Source organism: Prunus mume, linkage group LG3, assembly GCF_029339155.1.
Source record: "Prunus mume cultivar Tortuosa linkage group LG3, ASM2933915v1, whole genome shotgun sequence".
Classification (NCBI taxonomy): Eukaryota; Viridiplantae; Streptophyta; class Magnoliopsida; order Rosales; family Rosaceae; genus Prunus; species Prunus mume.
In genome coordinates, this window is record NC_142700.1 from 4654573 (window position 1) to 4672131 (window position 17559).

Sequence of the window (17559 nt, forward strand, 5' to 3'; positions counted from 1 at the left end):
AAATTTTAATCAAATTTCTCCACCAAACTCACCTTAAAATTTGAAATACATGGAAAATAAAATAAATGTAGACTTTTTTATATTTAACATCTAGATGTATCAATCTGCAGAGATAAATGGTAACAGTGACAGTGATGGTGTTGATTTAAGAAAAAACACACTTGCGTGTATGTTTGGTGTCATAGTCACCAAAGTTTGTGTAACAAGAAACCCTTATGATCTAATATGTATAAAGCTTAAGGCACACTTTTAATACACACAATCATCCGTTAAACTACATGTATCAATTATATTTTAAGCCCGTCGAATGAATAAATTTTAGTTTGAAACTTCTCCTACACTCTTTCTTAATAAATTTTTTGAAAATAAGCGTTCACTAAATATATCTATATATATTAGCAAAATGTGCAAGTAGAATAAAAAGGATTGAGGATGAGTGCAGCCATTTCAATTCCCTAATTAATTTATGTTTGGATTGTAAGTAAGTGCACCATCTCTCGCTTTCTTTTTGTCCATATTTGGCACCAAAAGCTTCCTTTAGGCTTGCCTCAAGAGACATCATAAGAAACTTTAAAGTTAACTTTTTCTAAATGCATATCCTTTTAAAGGAAAGTTTTCTTAAATTTATGAAAACGTAGGCTGACACATATCCTTTTTCTGAATGTATATTTGGTACTCCTCCTTTATTGAATCACAGTTTGGTACATATGAAAAAATAATTTATAAAAACTACAACAACAAAAAACTCATACACACACACATTTCACACTTCTATTAGCAAGAATATAAGAGCTCCTACTTACCTGATAAGAAGGGAAGTATTTTCCTTCCTACAATACTTCAATTTAGAAAAGCTCACACATTTTCTTAAGTGATGTGACACATCTCACACTTATCTCTTAATTAATTACATAAGAAATATTCATGACTATAATCATATCGTTAAAATCCACATATCTTTTAAGGATTCTTCTCTTTTTTAAAGCAATCTATGAGTGAATGATTTTTTTTTTTGGCCAAACAATAGAATTTACTAAACTAGGGTGAATAATCAAAATTCAACGGCTTTTTCGTGACACAAAATATGTTCATAGAGAATTAATGATTTTTGGTAAGATAATTTTGTTAGTATATAATAATCTAAATTGCAAATACTAGATTGAGGACCCTAGAGATGTCATGGGCATGGCACAGACAGTATAAAATTAGCTGTTTATAAAAACTAAATTGATGATGTGGCTAATTATTATCCACTTTTAGCTTTATCATTATCCAAAATTTATCAAATTCACCTCTATCATCATTAATCATCAAAATAAAAGTAAGATTCCCAAACCTTAATTATGCCAATCATGCCATATGGGTAACTTTCCCTCTTTTGGGCTTTTTTTGTTAAAAAATATTTTTAATTTGAATAAAATTAATTCATAAAAAGATCAATGTTGTTGGGCACCAAATTCATTTTAAATACAATTGAAACCACCCCCATTTCATAACCCAAATCCAAACCCAAAAACCCACTCTCTCTCTCTCTCTCTCTCTCAATCATTCTCCGCTCCTTTTTAGTTTTTCTTTACTCTTCTCGTCCAATCACCATCACTCGCTCTCTCTCTCTCTCTCTCTCTGCAAACAAATTCCAATTGGGTTTTAGAGAGAGAAAGTGGCAGCAGGCAAGAACACTGCTCCTCTCTCTGTGATCGTCTACACGGTGAAGCTCTAGGGTTGGGCTTGCCTTTGTACCTCTTCAGGTGACATCTGTTCTCAATTTTATTGTCGTTTTCTTTTGTTCAGTATTTTGTAAGTTTGATCAAACGGGTTTTGTGGACTTGCATAGTTTTTCGAGTGTAGTAGTTGTATAAGTTGTGTAAAATATTGCTTCAATCATATCTTTGTTCCTTTTAAGTATTTGGTTTTCCTTGAACTTATATAGAATTTGGCCAAACTTTATCAATTATTGAGCTTTTTGGTATTTATATGACTATTGTGCTGAACAGTTGAGTCCCAAGAAGCAACAAAGACTTAACTGTTCTAACTCCCGACTCTGAGAGCTTGAGAGATTAGACTGATATGCATTTCCAAGATTTTATTTGATCTGTTTGAATCTTTTGAGGCGGTTTGAATGCATAGAAGCATGGGTCTTTGATTCCTGATATATAGCTGTTTAATACTTATGGGTTTAAGCCAGTTGTGATTATCTGTAGCTGCAAAGTTTCCCACTTATTAAAAATGGACACACACCCTCTAAACAATATGCTGTTAATTCATTTCCTAATTCGTAAGTTTATGTATTTCTATGTCCATATTCCTTTGATTTCTTGAATTGGACGCTTCTTTGAGTTGTATTCCAAGGTGGTGTTTGATGTCTTGCAACTGGAGTCCTTAAATGGAAGTTGTTTTTCTATTGCCAATTCTCTAGGCTTCAGGTTTAGAAGTATTTAAATTGGTTAAGTACAGTTCTGCTGAAACTAAATTTGATTCTCTGTGACTTGGTGTAGCCTTAAGAACTCACTCTTGTGCTTAAAGTATAAGAAATCTCTGAAATTTATGATTGATTTCCTTTTCATTATGTAACGCAGTGGGATTACTTTGAACTGGATGATGAGTATTGACCAATTGCATCTGTGTGCTCTGTAGTATCTTTAGTAATAATGTATGTATATATCTGTGTGTATATCAGATTTTCTAGTACTCTGAGTTGCAGATTGTTTAGTTCTGCTATTTTCGTTACCATCACAGAAGTTAACTCTGGTGCATTGTTAATTTTAAGCAGGACAGGGATGCAATGAATCAGTCTTTCAACTTTTCATCTTCTGGTAATCGTCCAGAATCATATATTGTATTATGTCCAGACTGTATGCAGTTTGTTTTCTGACTGATGTGTCTGTTAACTTGTCTTGTAGGCCCAACCGAGATTCCAATGGTGGGTATCCCCAAAGAAGTGGGTAGAGGAGGTTGGGGCATTTTATCTGGATCTGGTGTCCATCATGCCTCAAGTGATGCTACCCTCTTTTCAAGCTCGTTACCTGTTCTTCCACATCCAAAGTGTATGTGTGAGCTATTGCATTAAGATTTTCAATGCCACATTTGGTAGGCAATGACTCATGTATTTTTGCATTCTTGCAGTGAACTTGAATGATACAGAACATGGCTGTCAATCTATTGATGATCTCTCAACTGGCTTAAATAAGCTGGGCCATAATTTGGAGGGCAATGATACACTTGAAGATATTGAAACTCATGCAATTGGAAGCTTGCTTCCTGGTGACGAGGAGGAGCTATTAGCTGGCATAGAAGATGATCTTGACCTCAGTGGGTTGCCTGGTTCCCTGGAAGACTTGGAAGAGTATGATCTCTTTGGTAGTGGAGGTGGCATGGAATTGGAAACTGATCCACAGGAGAGCCTGCGAGTTGGCATGGCAAAAGTATGTTTATCTGATGGTGCTACTGGGAATGGGATCGCTCATTATGCTCTTCCAAATGGCGTGGGAGCTGTTGCTGGAGAACATCCATATGGAGAGCATCCTTCTAGAACATTATTTGTGCGAAATATCAATAGTAATGTTGAGGATTCAGAACTGAAAGCACTTTTTGAGGTAATTCAAATAAGGCAGAGCTCCTTGTGTTTTATTCCAGTAATACCCATATCCTTTGTTCACTTGTCTGGTATGTCTTTGGTTTCCATAAGTTCTGTGTAAGTTTGTGATATATTACACGTGCTTCCTGAGTAGAACTTGACACTGTTACAATTATCAAGGGTTCTCTTAGATCGTTGAGGACCATTTATGAAAATAAAAGAAGTTTGTCAAGCGAGGTTAACATTTTACAAAATTGTTTCATAAAAAGAAACTATACAAACTGTAGTTTGGATTTGTCTACAAAACTTTGAAAAGAATCTATGGGCATATATATTATCTACTGAAATTTAAGGCAACATCAAATGGTCAAAGATGTATTTTGCACTAAAAGTTTCATCTTTAATATTTTATTATCTCATTTAGGCCTTGCTATATCTACAAGACATGAATGCATAACTAGTTATGAAGGTCTGAGAGTCTAGTCATGATTTTTATTTTATTGGCTGAGCATAAATATTTGTTTTCCTTCTTTCACAGGTTCAATGTTATATCATTCATTTATTTATTAATCTATTTTGCAGCAATATGGCGACATTAGAACGCTGTACACTGCATGTAAACATAGGGGCTTTGTGATGATATCTTATTATGATATTCGTGCTGCTCGAACTGCTATGCGCACATTACAAAATAAGCCTCTGCGACGGAGGAAACTTGATATTCACTTCTCAATTCCAAAGGTCAGAACAGCGTTCCAGTTCTTTATTAGTTGTTCATCGACACCCTTTTATATATCTTACAATTTTTGCATTCCTTTTTTCATGCCACACCAGGATAATCCATCAGAGAAAGATATTAATCAAGGAACCTTGGTAGTTTTCAATTTGGATCCATCAGTTTCAAATGAAGACCTCCGTCAAATATTTGGGGCTTATGGTGAGGTCAAAGAGGTGATAATTGTATCTTAAGGGAAAACCCCTCCATTTCTTGTTTTGTGTTTAATTATTTACTTATTTTTTAATTTAGAAGGTGGTTAACATGTATTTTTCTGGTGTACAAAGCAGATAAGGGAAACACCGCACAAGAGACATCATAAATTTATTGAGTATTATGATGTCAGAGCTGCAGAAGCAGCCCTTAAGTCATTAAATAGGAGCGACATAGCTGGTAAACGCATAAAACTTGAACCCAGTCGCCCTGGTGGAGCTCGTCGAAAGTGCGTATACAATATAAATACTACGATTTCTAGAGTTTTTTTTTTTTGGCTACAAGTTATGACCACTAGAGAGATTAGTGGTTAATCTTCTTCTAATCGGAAGTGAAACTTGTTTATAGACAATTTCTTTTCTTAAGCACTACAACTAGTTAAATGTTTCACATAAACATTCTTTGGCACATTAATTTCATGTTTTTATTCTGTTATTTTAATAATTAAAATTAAATAATGAAGTTGTTTAACTCTAATTATGCTTTGTGATTATTAAAACTTTGGTGTTGTCTGTTTTCGGTATTGTGCTTGAACCAAGTGTTGGTGTCTGTTATTGATTGTATTGTGCACTGTGTACCTTCTAGCTTGATATTGCAACTGAATCAAGACCTTGAACAAGATGAATCTCGGAGTTATCGACATTCTGTGGGTTCACCGATAACCAACTCTCCACCAGGTAACTTCTTCTTTGTGATAATTTATATTGCTTTGAATATATAATGCCTTAATCAAGACAACAATTTTTTTATAATGCATTTTTCTTACAAAATGAGGTAAATGCAATATTCTTGACAGGTAGCTGGGCACAGTTCAACCCCATTGAACATAGTCCTGTACACAGTATTAGTAAATCTCCTGGTTTCAGGACCCTGAGTCCAACAAATAGCAACCATTTGCCTGGATTGGCGTCAATTCTGCATCCCCAAGTATCAAACAATGTGAAGGTTGCACCTATCGGCAATAACCAAGGAAGGGGGAGTCATGTGGATCATATATTTACCAATGCAAACTCATCCCAGGGATCTGCATTTCAACAATCACATTCATTTCCAGAGCCAAATTCAAGCCATTTCCATGGCAGTATGCACTCATTTGGTCCTTCAACCTCAAGTGGATCTGGTATGGAAACGTTATCAGGCCCACAATTTCTTTGGGGGAGTCCAACTCCTTACTCAGAACACACCAATTCTTCAGCGTGGCCGCGACAGTCAGTGGGACATCAACTTACGTCTAATGGGAAGGGTCATGCCTTTCCATTCTCAGGTCATCGTGGCTCTTTCCTTAGCCCTTCCCATCACCATCATCATGTTGGATCCGCCCCATCTGGTGTTCCGTTAGACAGGCACTTCAATTACTTCCCCGAGTCACCAGAAACTTCATTTTTGAGTTCCACTGCCTATGGAGGCATGGGTTTGGGCCCCAACGGTGGAAATTTTATGATGAATATGAGTGCTTGTGCTGCTAGGAATGTTGGCGTATCTATACCAGGAAACATGTCTGAAAGTAATTCCTCAAGCTTTAAAATGATGGCCTCACCGAAGCTTAGCCCTGTGTTTTTAGGTAATAGCCCATACACAGGACTGCCACCTACAAGCATAGATGGTTTAATTGAGCGTGGGCGGAGCAGACGAGTTGAGAATAGTGGGAGCCAGATTGATAGCAAGAAACAGTTTCAGCTTGATTTAGATAAGATTATCAGGGGGGACGATACTAGAACAACATTAATGATAAAAAATATTCCAAATAAGTAAGACTGACTTTTATAGTTCTGTCATATATTTATTACATTTGATGGGCATTATCATGATTTTCATATTTTTTCTGTCCATTAGATACACCTCAAAAATGTTACTTGCTGCAATAGATGAAAATCACAAGGGTACTTTCGATTTTCTCTATCTGCCGATTGATTTTAAGGTAATTTAGGTTTCTTTAAGAGTATGTTTCGATACTTTCTTCTTCAATAATTTATTTTAATTTTCTTTTTCCCTACAAGTCTTCCTTGATTGATATTCCTCTTATGTGCAGAACAAATGCAATGTGGGCTATGCATTTATCAATATGCTGTCTCCTTCACACATCATCCCATTTTATGAGGTGCTTTCCCTCTTTTCCCCCCTCTTTTTTAGGATTTTATGTTAATTCCTTGGGTTATTTCTACATCATTGTCTTTGTTGTATTGTGAGATGTGTTCTGCCAATTTGAGTTTCCTCATTTTACCCGTATGAAAAATAGTTTTTAGGCTTTAGCTTCTTAGCGGCTGACATGGCACTGGCATGCTATAAAGGAAATGGGATATGTTATTGATATACACTTATTTCCATTATAATACAGGCATTCAATGGAAAGAAGTGGGAGAAGTTCAATAGTGAAAAAGTTGCCTCCTTGGCTTATGCTCGTATCCAGGGGAAGGCAGCTCTTGTGGCCCACTTTCAAAATTCAAGCCTAATGAATGAAGACAAACGTTGTCGCCCGATTCTCTTTCACTCAGAGGGTTCTGAGGCTGGTGTTCAGGTAGTACAATAAACACTACAAGAAAGCCATTGCTTTTTTAAACTTCTAACTTGCTTGCACTCCTTGATGTTTTGCTTTAGGAACTAGCTTAATTGTATGCATTGATGTTTCACGCACACAAATGGAATGTTTGATATGATCTTGTGCATTTCTTCTATATAGATTATCCAAGAACATCTTCCTTCCAATAATATGAACATCCATGTCGGTCAGCGAAACGAGTCGGACTCTGATTCATCAGGAAGCCTAGAGTGTGGCTCTGATGAGAAGCCAGATAAGAGTTAACAGTGTATTTGAAGCAGATGCCCTCGGCCCTATTTGGTGGTGGCCGTGGCTTCTAACCATCATAAATATTATCAAGTATATAAACGTAGGAGTCGGAGAAGGATGCATGAAGATTGTATTCTAGTTCCTTTTGGTAGTATTTTCTAGGGAGTTTTACAAGAAACAGTAGTAGGAATTTGTTTCCTCTGCAGTTAACAGCCTGATATGAGCCAGATAAGGGAACGCATTTAGGCGAATTCAATTCTCTCGGCAGCCAGATGCGTTTGTCACCAGTTGTGCAGGTTTCTTATTTTTGGGCTCATTTTTGTTTGCGTGACTTGGGGTGTGGATAACGTAGTCCGCAAATATGATGTTGATATAGGTATATGGGTCAATGTGTTTTGAGCGAGGGGTTGGTGATTTAACATTGGGTACAAAATTGTACAGTTGGGGACAGAATCTTTTCGGCATAACTATTTGTTGGGGTTCTTGCAATGGAAAATTCAAATGTGTATTTGAGATGTGACATTGCCCAGATTATGGTTTCCATCTGATACATTTTGAATTATTCGAACACATTCAAATGTGAATTTGAGGATTGATATCCGAAGAATGAAAAGGTAGACAATTACTCTCATGGTGCAAAAATAAGACAATAGCATCACTCGTTTTAAAATTCCAGCTTAATGCAAAATTCGGTATTCAAGATTGATTGCTTGATTAAAATGATTCATAACGTGTCATAGTTTTATCTGATTATTATTATTATTTTGCTTCGAATACCTTGCAGAGAATTTGCATTGCAATGATGCAAATGAATGCCAGCAGAGGAGGGCTTCCAATAAATAAACACCCTGCTTTGATTGAGGGGCTGGAATGATAAAAGATTATATACATATCATAACCTCAAGATTGCATTTATACATAAGATAACCTACCTCGGCCAGTAAATATAATGTGTTGATCCCGCAGCCCTATTTCATACACATGATATTTTTATTTTTACTTTATTTTAAACAAAGTTCGTAAAATACAAAGAAAAACAGCTGGAGTAATAGAACCTGCACATGAGGAAGGATTTTTGCTAGGCAAACCATATAAAATGGAAGCTGAGTAAAGCTGTTGTAAATACTACGGTTGACCAAATTTTTAGGCCAAGATAGAAGGTGGTTCAGACAGCCTTGATGATGCCCTAAATATCAAGAGACTCAACAAACAGAGATCCTGATGAAACTTAAGTCATTGTGCTCATGTCGGCCTGTGACACTGAAACCTTCTGCCCTTCTTTCCTGGTTTTAAGTTCAAGGTCAATGAGGAAGTAACATTTGTCATGCTCTCTAACATACTGAACCTGACCATTCATTCTATTCAGAAGTTTCCTGGACAGATTTAGGCAAAGCCCTTCCTGCGTAGTCCATCGATTTCCTCCCTCGAACATATCTTGGATAAGTGCAGCCGGAAGGCCTTGACCGGGGTGAGTCATTCTACACGCACAAGAAGATAAGGACAAGTAAGGTTTATGTTAAATTTATTAGCCGTGCAGAGTCAAAATATGAACCTAAAAATGGTTGAGGTACCTGAATTGTAAACGGATACAATTGTTGCCATCCTGTATTAACTTTAGACCAGGTAAAATTTTAATTTCAACCCAACCATCTGGGGAAGGTGCATGATTCACTACATTGAGCAAGAAATCTGACAAGACCAACTGCAGCCTGATTTGATCCCCATGCAAAGATAGTGATTTAACTTCTTCTGGAATCTCATGAAAAAGCTGCAGATTCTTTTCCCTCAATGAGATCATTGATTGACTAACAATGGCATCCAAAATGTTTCCCAAGACAAATTCTCCCATGTTCAGCTTCACGCTACTGCTATAACCAGGATAAGATGTGAGGCTTATTCTCGCACAAGTTCATCAGCACACTAAAAAGACTAATGTCGTTTATGTATTAAGTGCTTTCTTATTGTGTAATTATTTCATAATGATTTCAAAAAAACAAAGAACCAAATATGTTGCGAAAAGATAAGATTATTACTATTTTTATAAGAAAATACCCCCAAAGATAGTGACACCAAGAATTAGGAAAAACATTAGAGCTAAAACCAGTTGATTTGAAAAGTTATGATTCGGGATTTTATATAATTTACTATGCACATAGTGAAAGAAAAGAACCTATACACTACAAATTGATTGAAAAGAGTTAGCTTACGCACATCATGAACCAATTAATAAGAATACTCACCCTTCCTCTATGCTTCTCATATTCATATCCTCGATGACTGTCATGATTTGTCTTTCACATGCATCACTAGTGTCAAGAAATTGCTTCTGATATTCTGAAATAGTTGTATTTTGAAGTAGTCTGTGCGTAAACCGAATACCATTTAAAGGATTTCTCATCTCTTGTCGCATGTATGTTAATTCCTTTAGTTTTGAAAAGCCTTCTCTACCCTCTTGTTTGTGTCCTTCCAAGGGCTGCTGCAGGTCAGGCAAAAATATTTGCAAGAAGCAGAAACAACCAATTATATTTCCACCTGCATCAGTCCTCTTGCTTGCTGTTAAGATCACCTCAACAAAGTTCCCTTTTCTATCAAAAAACCCAAGTGGAAACTTCTCAATATCTTGACCACTGATTCCTTGGTACAATACAATCATAAATTTAGTCAGTGTATCTTGACCTTTCAGCCGACAGAAACCTCCAAAGATTTCCCCAGGAAGCATTTTACCAATAACGTCATCTCTTGTCCAACCAGTAAGCTTTTCCATGGCCGCATTCCATTCAGAGCAGCAGGCATTCTCATCAGATGCAAATATGGGTGGAATCAATGGGTTAAGACTCTGTATAATAGCCTTATAATCGCCTTGCAAACGGATGAATTTATCCATAACAACTTTTTCACAAGTAATATCTTGACCCACAAAGCATACACCAACAACATTCTTTGCATGATTCCTACTTGTGCAAGTGTTGGCTACAACATAGACAACCGAGTTATGCTGAGAGAGCCCAAAATTTCTCAGTTTTAACTCAATATTCTTGTCCTCCTCACCTGGATAAGATAGAAGTTAACATCAGCCACTGTTTGGAAAATTAAGATTATAATTAAAGAGGCAAAGGAGGACGAAAACCAGGTCTGAGAATTTCAAAAATAAATTCCATACAAAAGTCTAAATCCCTCAACTTCCTATGTATCATTCCATATATTTGCAAAAGCAACTGATAACTGAAGAAGAAATCTTACTTAAAGTATGAGCCATCACTCAAAGAATAAAAAAAAGGAAAAAAGTCTCTTGTGTCCCACAAAATAATAAGCACGCAAATTTGTAATGGACCCTATTCATCAAAAAGCCCTTGAAACATATTTTATCATGTCAGCTTCTTACCTATAGGACAGCCTACTTCAGTAGGAGTATTTAAAATGTTAAGATAAAAATGCAAAGATTGGATATTTTGAAAATTTGACAGGATAAAAGAAACTTAAACATGGCTGTCTTCACTAGTTGAAGATGTTTCTTTGTGAGCACTGAAGAACAACTGTTATACTAATAAGAAAAGTCATCAAGCTCTACTCTGGGGCCCTTAAGGGATAAAGGGAAGAAGGCCAAGAAGCATGGACCAAATATGCAATACATGATAAGGCGGCCCAGTAAGGCAGTTACAGTTAAGAGAGGACAAATCTGTTAGTGCAACCACACAGTATAATTAGCATAGTTCAAGAAGACGAGCCAAAAGAACTGAACTTGTGAAGCAATGATTGACAATAGAAGCAGTATAGAAGTTAGTAAGCTATTTGCGTAGTACTTGGTAACTTATAAGCATGCATAAGCATGGAATGTAGTGTCTATGACATCTGAGTACTTTAAAATCCTCAAACACAGTACATTATAAATGCAAGAAAAAATTTACCTTGTAAGGCTCTGCATAAAAGATCTTCAACAGCTCCCCGTGAGTCCTCACAAACAATTTCATTAGCTAGGGACTTCCCCATAGCTTCACTATCTTGTAATCCTGTCAATTCGGCCATCTTTGTATTCCATCCATTGATGAGACCAGCTGAATCAACCCCAAAAATGGAACTGAAGCTGTCTCAATCAATTTAGCCATTTCACATGCCACAGAACTGAGTTCATCTATCCCCTGAGGCTGCATCTCAGTATCACTCTGATGAGCATTATTTACTGCCTTAGAAACACTTTCTTCCATATCCTGAAACGAGTCTCTCATTATGAGCTGTAAAGAGTGGATGGCATTAATTTCAGAGACCTCCCAAGGCAAACTTCTACTTTTTACTACTTCAAGAAAAGCTTTAAATGATGATCTTGGGTGCATCCTTCCACCGTCATCCTTATCCTCTGGATGATGCTTAGCTCCTCCCCATTTGACTTCCTCTGCAGTGTGAGACCTGAACCAAAACAAGAAATCCTTTGAACTGGCTCTTGCAGTAGCCATACCACAGACTGCATCACCCAGTAAAGGTGCACCAGGGTAACCAGCTTCTGCCAAACTATCGGTACTCAGACCTGTGGAATCCCCATGATTACTTAGCAGCCAGTCTGCTATATCTTTAACCTGTGATTCAGTTGGAGTTACACCTAACAACCAACATGTCCCGCCATAATACAATGCAGCCCCATCACACTTCACTAGATCCATTATACTAGGAGATTGGGTCACAATACCTGATGGGGCGTCCCGGAGGAGCATGTCACAAAGCAAGGTTTGTGTTCTGAGAACCTTTTTTTCAGCCAACTGTGCTGCCAATTGAAGCTCCATGTACAGCTGCAGCCCAAATGCCTGCATAAGAAACTCACAAGCATAGCGAAGAGGGAAAGGGACATAGCGGGGTGAAGTGTGGTGGCACACTACCAACCCCCAAAGCTTCGTCAAATCATTACCATTGATAATAACTGCCATCACCAATGAGGCAATGGATCCCATGTTGGCCATGTACTGTCTGTGGCAGCCATGTGGTGACCGGAGGGTTGAATTGACCAAGCACAGAGGCTGCTTTAGTTCTTCACTTTGAATGATTTTAACTGGATTTGCATTGCAATCACAAATCATGCGTACACGATTCTGCTTGAACAAGAAACGGGCGGCTTGAGGGATATCCGTGGCAGGATAATGTAAACCCAAATAGGATTCTAAATCCGCCCTTCTGATTTCAGACACAACTTCACCATGATCATCCTCATGGAACTTGTATACCATAACTCTGTCATATCCAGTAAGCTTCTGAACATCTTCCACAACTGTATCACATAACACACCAATATCTCCTCCAGGGAGAGACTGAAGCCTAGAAATTGCCCGAACCGCAAGTTTCTGTGACTGCACAGCACCTGCAAGCGACAATGCAGGATCACCAGACCTAGCAGGCTCCAAATCAATCACAATTCCCACATCAATTCTATGCAATATAGCATAAAATGGCTTCTGGGTACTCCTAGAATAAACCCAAATTGGGTTTAACAATGATATCTCCCTGGACGCAGCAGCTTTGGTCAGTGAAGCCCCGGAAGAAGGTGTAAACAAGGTTCTAGAATCAATTCCAATTAGACCCTTTAATTGTTTTGACTCAAAGAGACTATCCAAACCCAACAACTCAAAGCAATTCTCACTATAACCGATAATTCTAAAAGTGGGTTCTTCAATTGCAAGCATACAACCAAAGGATTGAACAAGAGCACCCCTTTGGATTCTCTTGAAATAGACACTTATTTGCTCTTCAGGTACAGATTCTGGAGGATAAAGCACTGATCTTGAGTAGTTAAAGGACTTACCAGACGCAGTAGACTGCTCATACTCAGCTAAAATGCCAGCATCTGCATTGTACCGAGCAATTGACTTGTCTCTTTTGGCGGTGCCGCTAGTGGTAGTGTTGTTTTTGTTGGGCCTCATGTTGCTGGTTGCTGAGGATGAGAATGTGGCGGTGCCTCTCTCTCTGCTTTCGAGCTCCATATAGAGGGCTTTGGCTTTGGCTTTGGCTTTGGCTTTGGGTTGTGGGTTTTTCTCAGAAACTCATGTGGGTAATGGAAAAGCTGGAGCTTTATCATTTCTGTACTTGCTACTTCTGTTGGTTGGTGCTTCTTCTTGTAGCTTACACTTACACACGTCTCTTTCATCGCTTTCGCAGTTTTGGGTTTATTTCCTGCTAATAAGCGTGTTTAATTATCGTTTCCTAATCATGTGTGTTTTGGTTGATGCGTCCCCTTCTGTCCTCGGCGCACCTTGTCCCTTCTATTCTCTCTCTCTCTCCCATTTTCTGTTCCTGCATTTTCCTCCATGCAAATTGCTCAACGCGTCACCACAAAATCAAAGCTTTAGAATATTAAAAAAACCGAAAAAATATATATTTTTTAAATGGAAAAATCGAAAATAAGAGAGAGAGATGTTGAAGTACAGAAAAGAAGAGACCTTTAAACGTGTGGTCATCTTTTTACAAAGCCCAATGGAAGAAAAATATGAACAATGAGAGAGAGATCTTTGATTCTTGGGAATAGTATAAATATAAATCCAAAAAAGGCTCACTCTAATATTTAGTATTCACCACAAATATATATTTGATTTTTTGTCTTTTTTTTGGTCGAAATATTTGATGTTTCTGTCTATGGACAGCTTCTGCCAATACCTCCAAACACGTCATTTCAAGCTACTTTTTTAACGCTTATAATTATTAAGAAGACTGTGAAGAAGCTGGCAGTCAGCTCAGTTGCAAAGCAGAAGCCTTTTTACCAGCTTCTTAGAAAGCGCTAAACTTGAGCTCTACACGGTTTGCCTTGTTTTTTGGCAAGTGTTTTGGGAACAACATAACCAAACCTTGGAACCCTCGATCCAATGGACCTAAGACATGATTTGAACAGCAAAATCAACATGCTACCAACATGATATGTTTTATAGCAGGTTAAAGCGATCACTTACAAGCATGACGATGCATTAATAGTTCATAATTACTATGTTTGAACGGTTAAAACTAGCATAACTCGATGTGATGTATAACTCATTCACGATCAGTGTCCTATCATTTTGGATATGATTGTTGAACTTTCTATGTGGAATTAATGGAACCCATGGCTCATGCCCTCCTCGTTATGCTCTGTTCTCTGTTTGGTTTCCAACCACATAAAATGGCTTTCCCTTTAATTTTGTTTTGTTTTTTTTTTTCAGCAAGGACCTAGCCTGGGTGGATGAATTGCTTCTCACATCTTGTACCTATCATCATTGAAACAATTGCTGAGGATGCCAACCCGAGTCCCGCCTTTCTTTCTTTTTTCCCTTTTTTTTTTCGATTTTTTTTTTGTTTCCAATTGTTTGGCAAGGTTTTTTGGATGATGTTTTGACAAGTTTTCATTTAACAACACGTTCGAAAGCCCACCAGAGCCATGGGTTTTTAATAAACAAGGCTAAGTAATTTGGTCTCCGGAATAGTCCAATATAGGAAAGATTATGGGCTCCCACATGAAGAGGAGCTTACACCCAAAGCTTGTTCTTTGGTCACCCAAACGCTAAATATTTTGTCTTAATCTTTCTACTTTCGTTCATAAAATTCAAGAAATAGAAGGCAACTTGAAGCTTCCCACCCTCTCCCGCCAAAATAATAAATGACATGATTCTATTTTTTTTTCATTATTGACTAATATGATATTTAAATTTAGAACCTCTTTTAATTTTAGATTAAGAAGTTGTTTATACTATATATGACTGGCCAATTTTTTTGCGACATATTGAACATGGGACCTACAAAGGGACCTGTAGAGTCCAATAAAAACATTGAGGCCCATAAAACAACCATCAACATGGATGAGCCTAGGGGTCATTATTCGGCCCGTGGGTTGAAGTGGGTAGTTCGAAACTCGATGGGCCAAAGCCCGATCCGATGGTTAGGCTTATTCGGCCCGCCTAGCTCTAAGGTTGGGTAGAGCTTGAGTTTAGGTTTTGAAACCTCCGGCCCAACAAGGCCCGTCCATGGCTTGGCCTTGACGCGAGTAAGCCCGCTCATTGCTTTGCTGTTTTTTGTTTCCCATTATATTGCCTTATTTTCATTCTAAACATTTAAGTTATTTTTATATTACTTCATTTACTTAAGTTTTACAATGTAAATAAGGAAATATCCTCATTTGGATTCAATAAAAAAAAATACTAGAAAGTCCACTTTTCATACTTAGTTTGATTTTGATAGAAAACAATTTTTCAAGTACGATATGTAGTAATCTAGGTTGACACAACTAAATATATGCATATCTCAACTATATTGGCACTTACATACTTATCAATCAGTTGCACTTTACAACCTTAAGGTACAAAAATAATGTTAGAAATATCGGGTAACCCCATCATATTTTTTAATTCCGCCCAGATATGTTTGCAAGTGAAATAATTGTCTCTTCAATACAGCCGCATCCCTTTTCGGAAGATGGTTGATTCTCCCCGTCTTTTGTTCCGTTCTCAAGTCCCTGAACTTATGAAGTCTCGTTTCTGTAGTATACCAAAGCCTTACATAACTCTTAAACAATAATATAGAATACTACATATCATACTTTAAAAATTGTTTTATCTCAAAATTTGACTAAGTTTGAAAAATAGAATTTTGAAATACTAATGTTTTCAATGACATTTTTGGCTATTTATATTCCTTAGTATAAAATATACATTGACTTATTGATGTATCAATATTGGTATAAACAGTATCTTATACTAAAACTGGATTTTCATATTTTGATTTGTGGGAATTTGATTTTCTAGTTTTTTTTTATTTATTGAATCCAAGTGGGGTGGGGGAAGGGTACTTTCTTATTTACATTGTAAAGTGAAGTAAATGGAGTAATATAAAAATAAATTAAAGTAAAAAGACAAGATGATACATTTATTTAAATATTTCGAATGGAAATAGGGCAAACAAAAAAGGCAATGGGCGGCCCATGGGTGGCTTGGGCCATCATGGCCCGAAAAGTCCACTTAAGCCCGACTCTATGGGCGGGCTCGGGTCAATCCCTTTCAAACCTCAGTCCGGCCCAATGACCAACCCTAGGTGAGCCTTCGACAACCTAACCTGTCAATCCGGGTGAAAAAGGAGGCTATTGAACTAGGCTGGACAAAGGATATGTGATAGCCTCTCAGGTAATGTCCACAGTCTCACACTAAAATATCACTCAATGCATACCTCCCAAGGTCTATAAATAGGGGTACAAGTCCCCAAAATGAGGTAACAGTTATATTCGGCTACTTAGCCCTTACTCTGTCCAAATTACTATTCATTCTGTCATTAAGCATCGGAGAGTCTTCGATCGATACCACACCGGTGTCAAAGATCTTACCATTGCTCTTTGTCTTGCAAATCATCCACATTTGTCGAAGAGCCCAAGAGGCCGAAGTGACACATCATCTCTAAGTTGAGCCCAAAACTGATCATCCATTTTTTAGCATCAATAGAAGTACTACAAGATTGCAATTATAGGTTAGGTTAGTTGGTCATAACAACATGTCTACCCTCTTGCACCCATGTTCAAAATCCCATCTCCGTAAATTAGGATAGTTTAGAATATCGCTTTACCAAAAAAAAGAAGTATTACTAAATTAAAAGAAAATTGATGAGATTTAGGTGATATAGGTATAATATTATAGTTTCTTTAATTGAATGCATGAGTACGTAATTATGAAAGGATACCGACGATCATGTATGATTATGGTAGTATGTAATGGCATTTTTGACGTCATTGTGATATTCGACTTATAAAATACACTTATGAATGAGAGAGTAATATATATATATTTTTAAAATTATTATAGTTTTGTTAAAAGAAGGGTTAAATGTCTTAATTTTATGTTATTTTATATTAATGAAATATGATATAAATAAGACATTATTAGACTCTCCGTATGCACTTCTGCGTTTTCGAGAGGTTTTTTTTTAAATTTAAATTTATTTTATAAATAAGACATTACCATATTATCCTTATTTAATTAATAATTTTAATTTTTAATGTTTGTATTAGTTAATGACATTTTTTAATATTTTGAATGTTTTACTATTCTCTGTATTTTGTTTTATATATATAGATGCTAGAGAAATAAAAAAAAAACAATAATATATGTTTCTTTTACCTGCTTTGACGAAGAGGTACACGCGCTAAGAAAGAGGGTGGCCAGGAGTCTTGCCTAGCAACACAACTCCCTGTGTTTCGGCGAAAGTGCACGTGTCAACGCGTCATGGTGA

General features: G+C 37.0%; 2 protein-coding genes across 4 annotated transcripts; one reads left to right on the forward strand and one right to left on the reverse strand.

Moving 5' to 3' along the window:
* The first annotated feature begins 1494 nt into the window (after window positions 1-1494).
* Window positions 1495-7862, forward strand: ML5 (MEI2-like protein 5). Of its 3 annotated transcripts, XM_008227154.3 has the most exons (13): window positions 1495-1748; window positions 2771-2813; window positions 2901-3044; window positions 3124-3593; window positions 4157-4315; window positions 4409-4525; window positions 4640-4791; window positions 5148-5239; window positions 5359-6310; window positions 6396-6480; window positions 6592-6660; window positions 6898-7077; window positions 7240-7862. In XM_008227154.3, exons 2-13 carry the CDS (start codon window positions 2783-2785, stop codon window positions 7360-7362), a joined length of 2574 nt encoding a protein of 857 aa, XP_008225376.2. In that variant the 5' UTR covers window positions 1495-1748; window positions 2771-2782; the 3' UTR covers window positions 7363-7862. The 3 variants fall into 3 exon arrangements, with proteins under 3 accessions (XP_008225376.2, XP_088903913.1, XP_088903914.1); XM_089047787.1 differs by having other exon boundaries at window positions 4157-4525; XM_089047788.1 differs by having other exon boundaries at window positions 1645-1748; window positions 2776-2813; window positions 4157-4525.
* Window positions 7863-8218: 356 nt separating this feature from the next.
* Window positions 8219-13441, reverse strand: LOC103325029 (phytochrome E). Its single transcript, XM_008227152.2, is given in 5 exon segments — window positions 8219-8825; window positions 8919-9215; window positions 9588-10395; window positions 11253-11417; window positions 11420-13441. Coding segments are annotated over 5 exon segments (3408 nt in total). The 5' UTR covers window positions 13308-13441; the 3' UTR covers window positions 8219-8575.
* Window positions 13442-17559: the final 4118 nt, after the last annotated feature.

Coding starts and splice junctions, on each gene's coding strand:
- ML5 (XM_089047787.1), top strand. CDS start 2,783: ATGAATCAGTCTTTCAACTTTTCATCTTCTG. Junction 5,240..5,358: donor GATAACCAACTCTCCACCAG/GTAACTTCTTCT, acceptor TATTCTTGACAG/GTAGCTGGGCACAGTTCAAC. Junction 6,481..6,591: donor ATCTGCCGATTGATTTTAAG/GTAATTTAGGTT, acceptor TCTTATGTGCAG/AACAAATGCAATGTGGGCTA.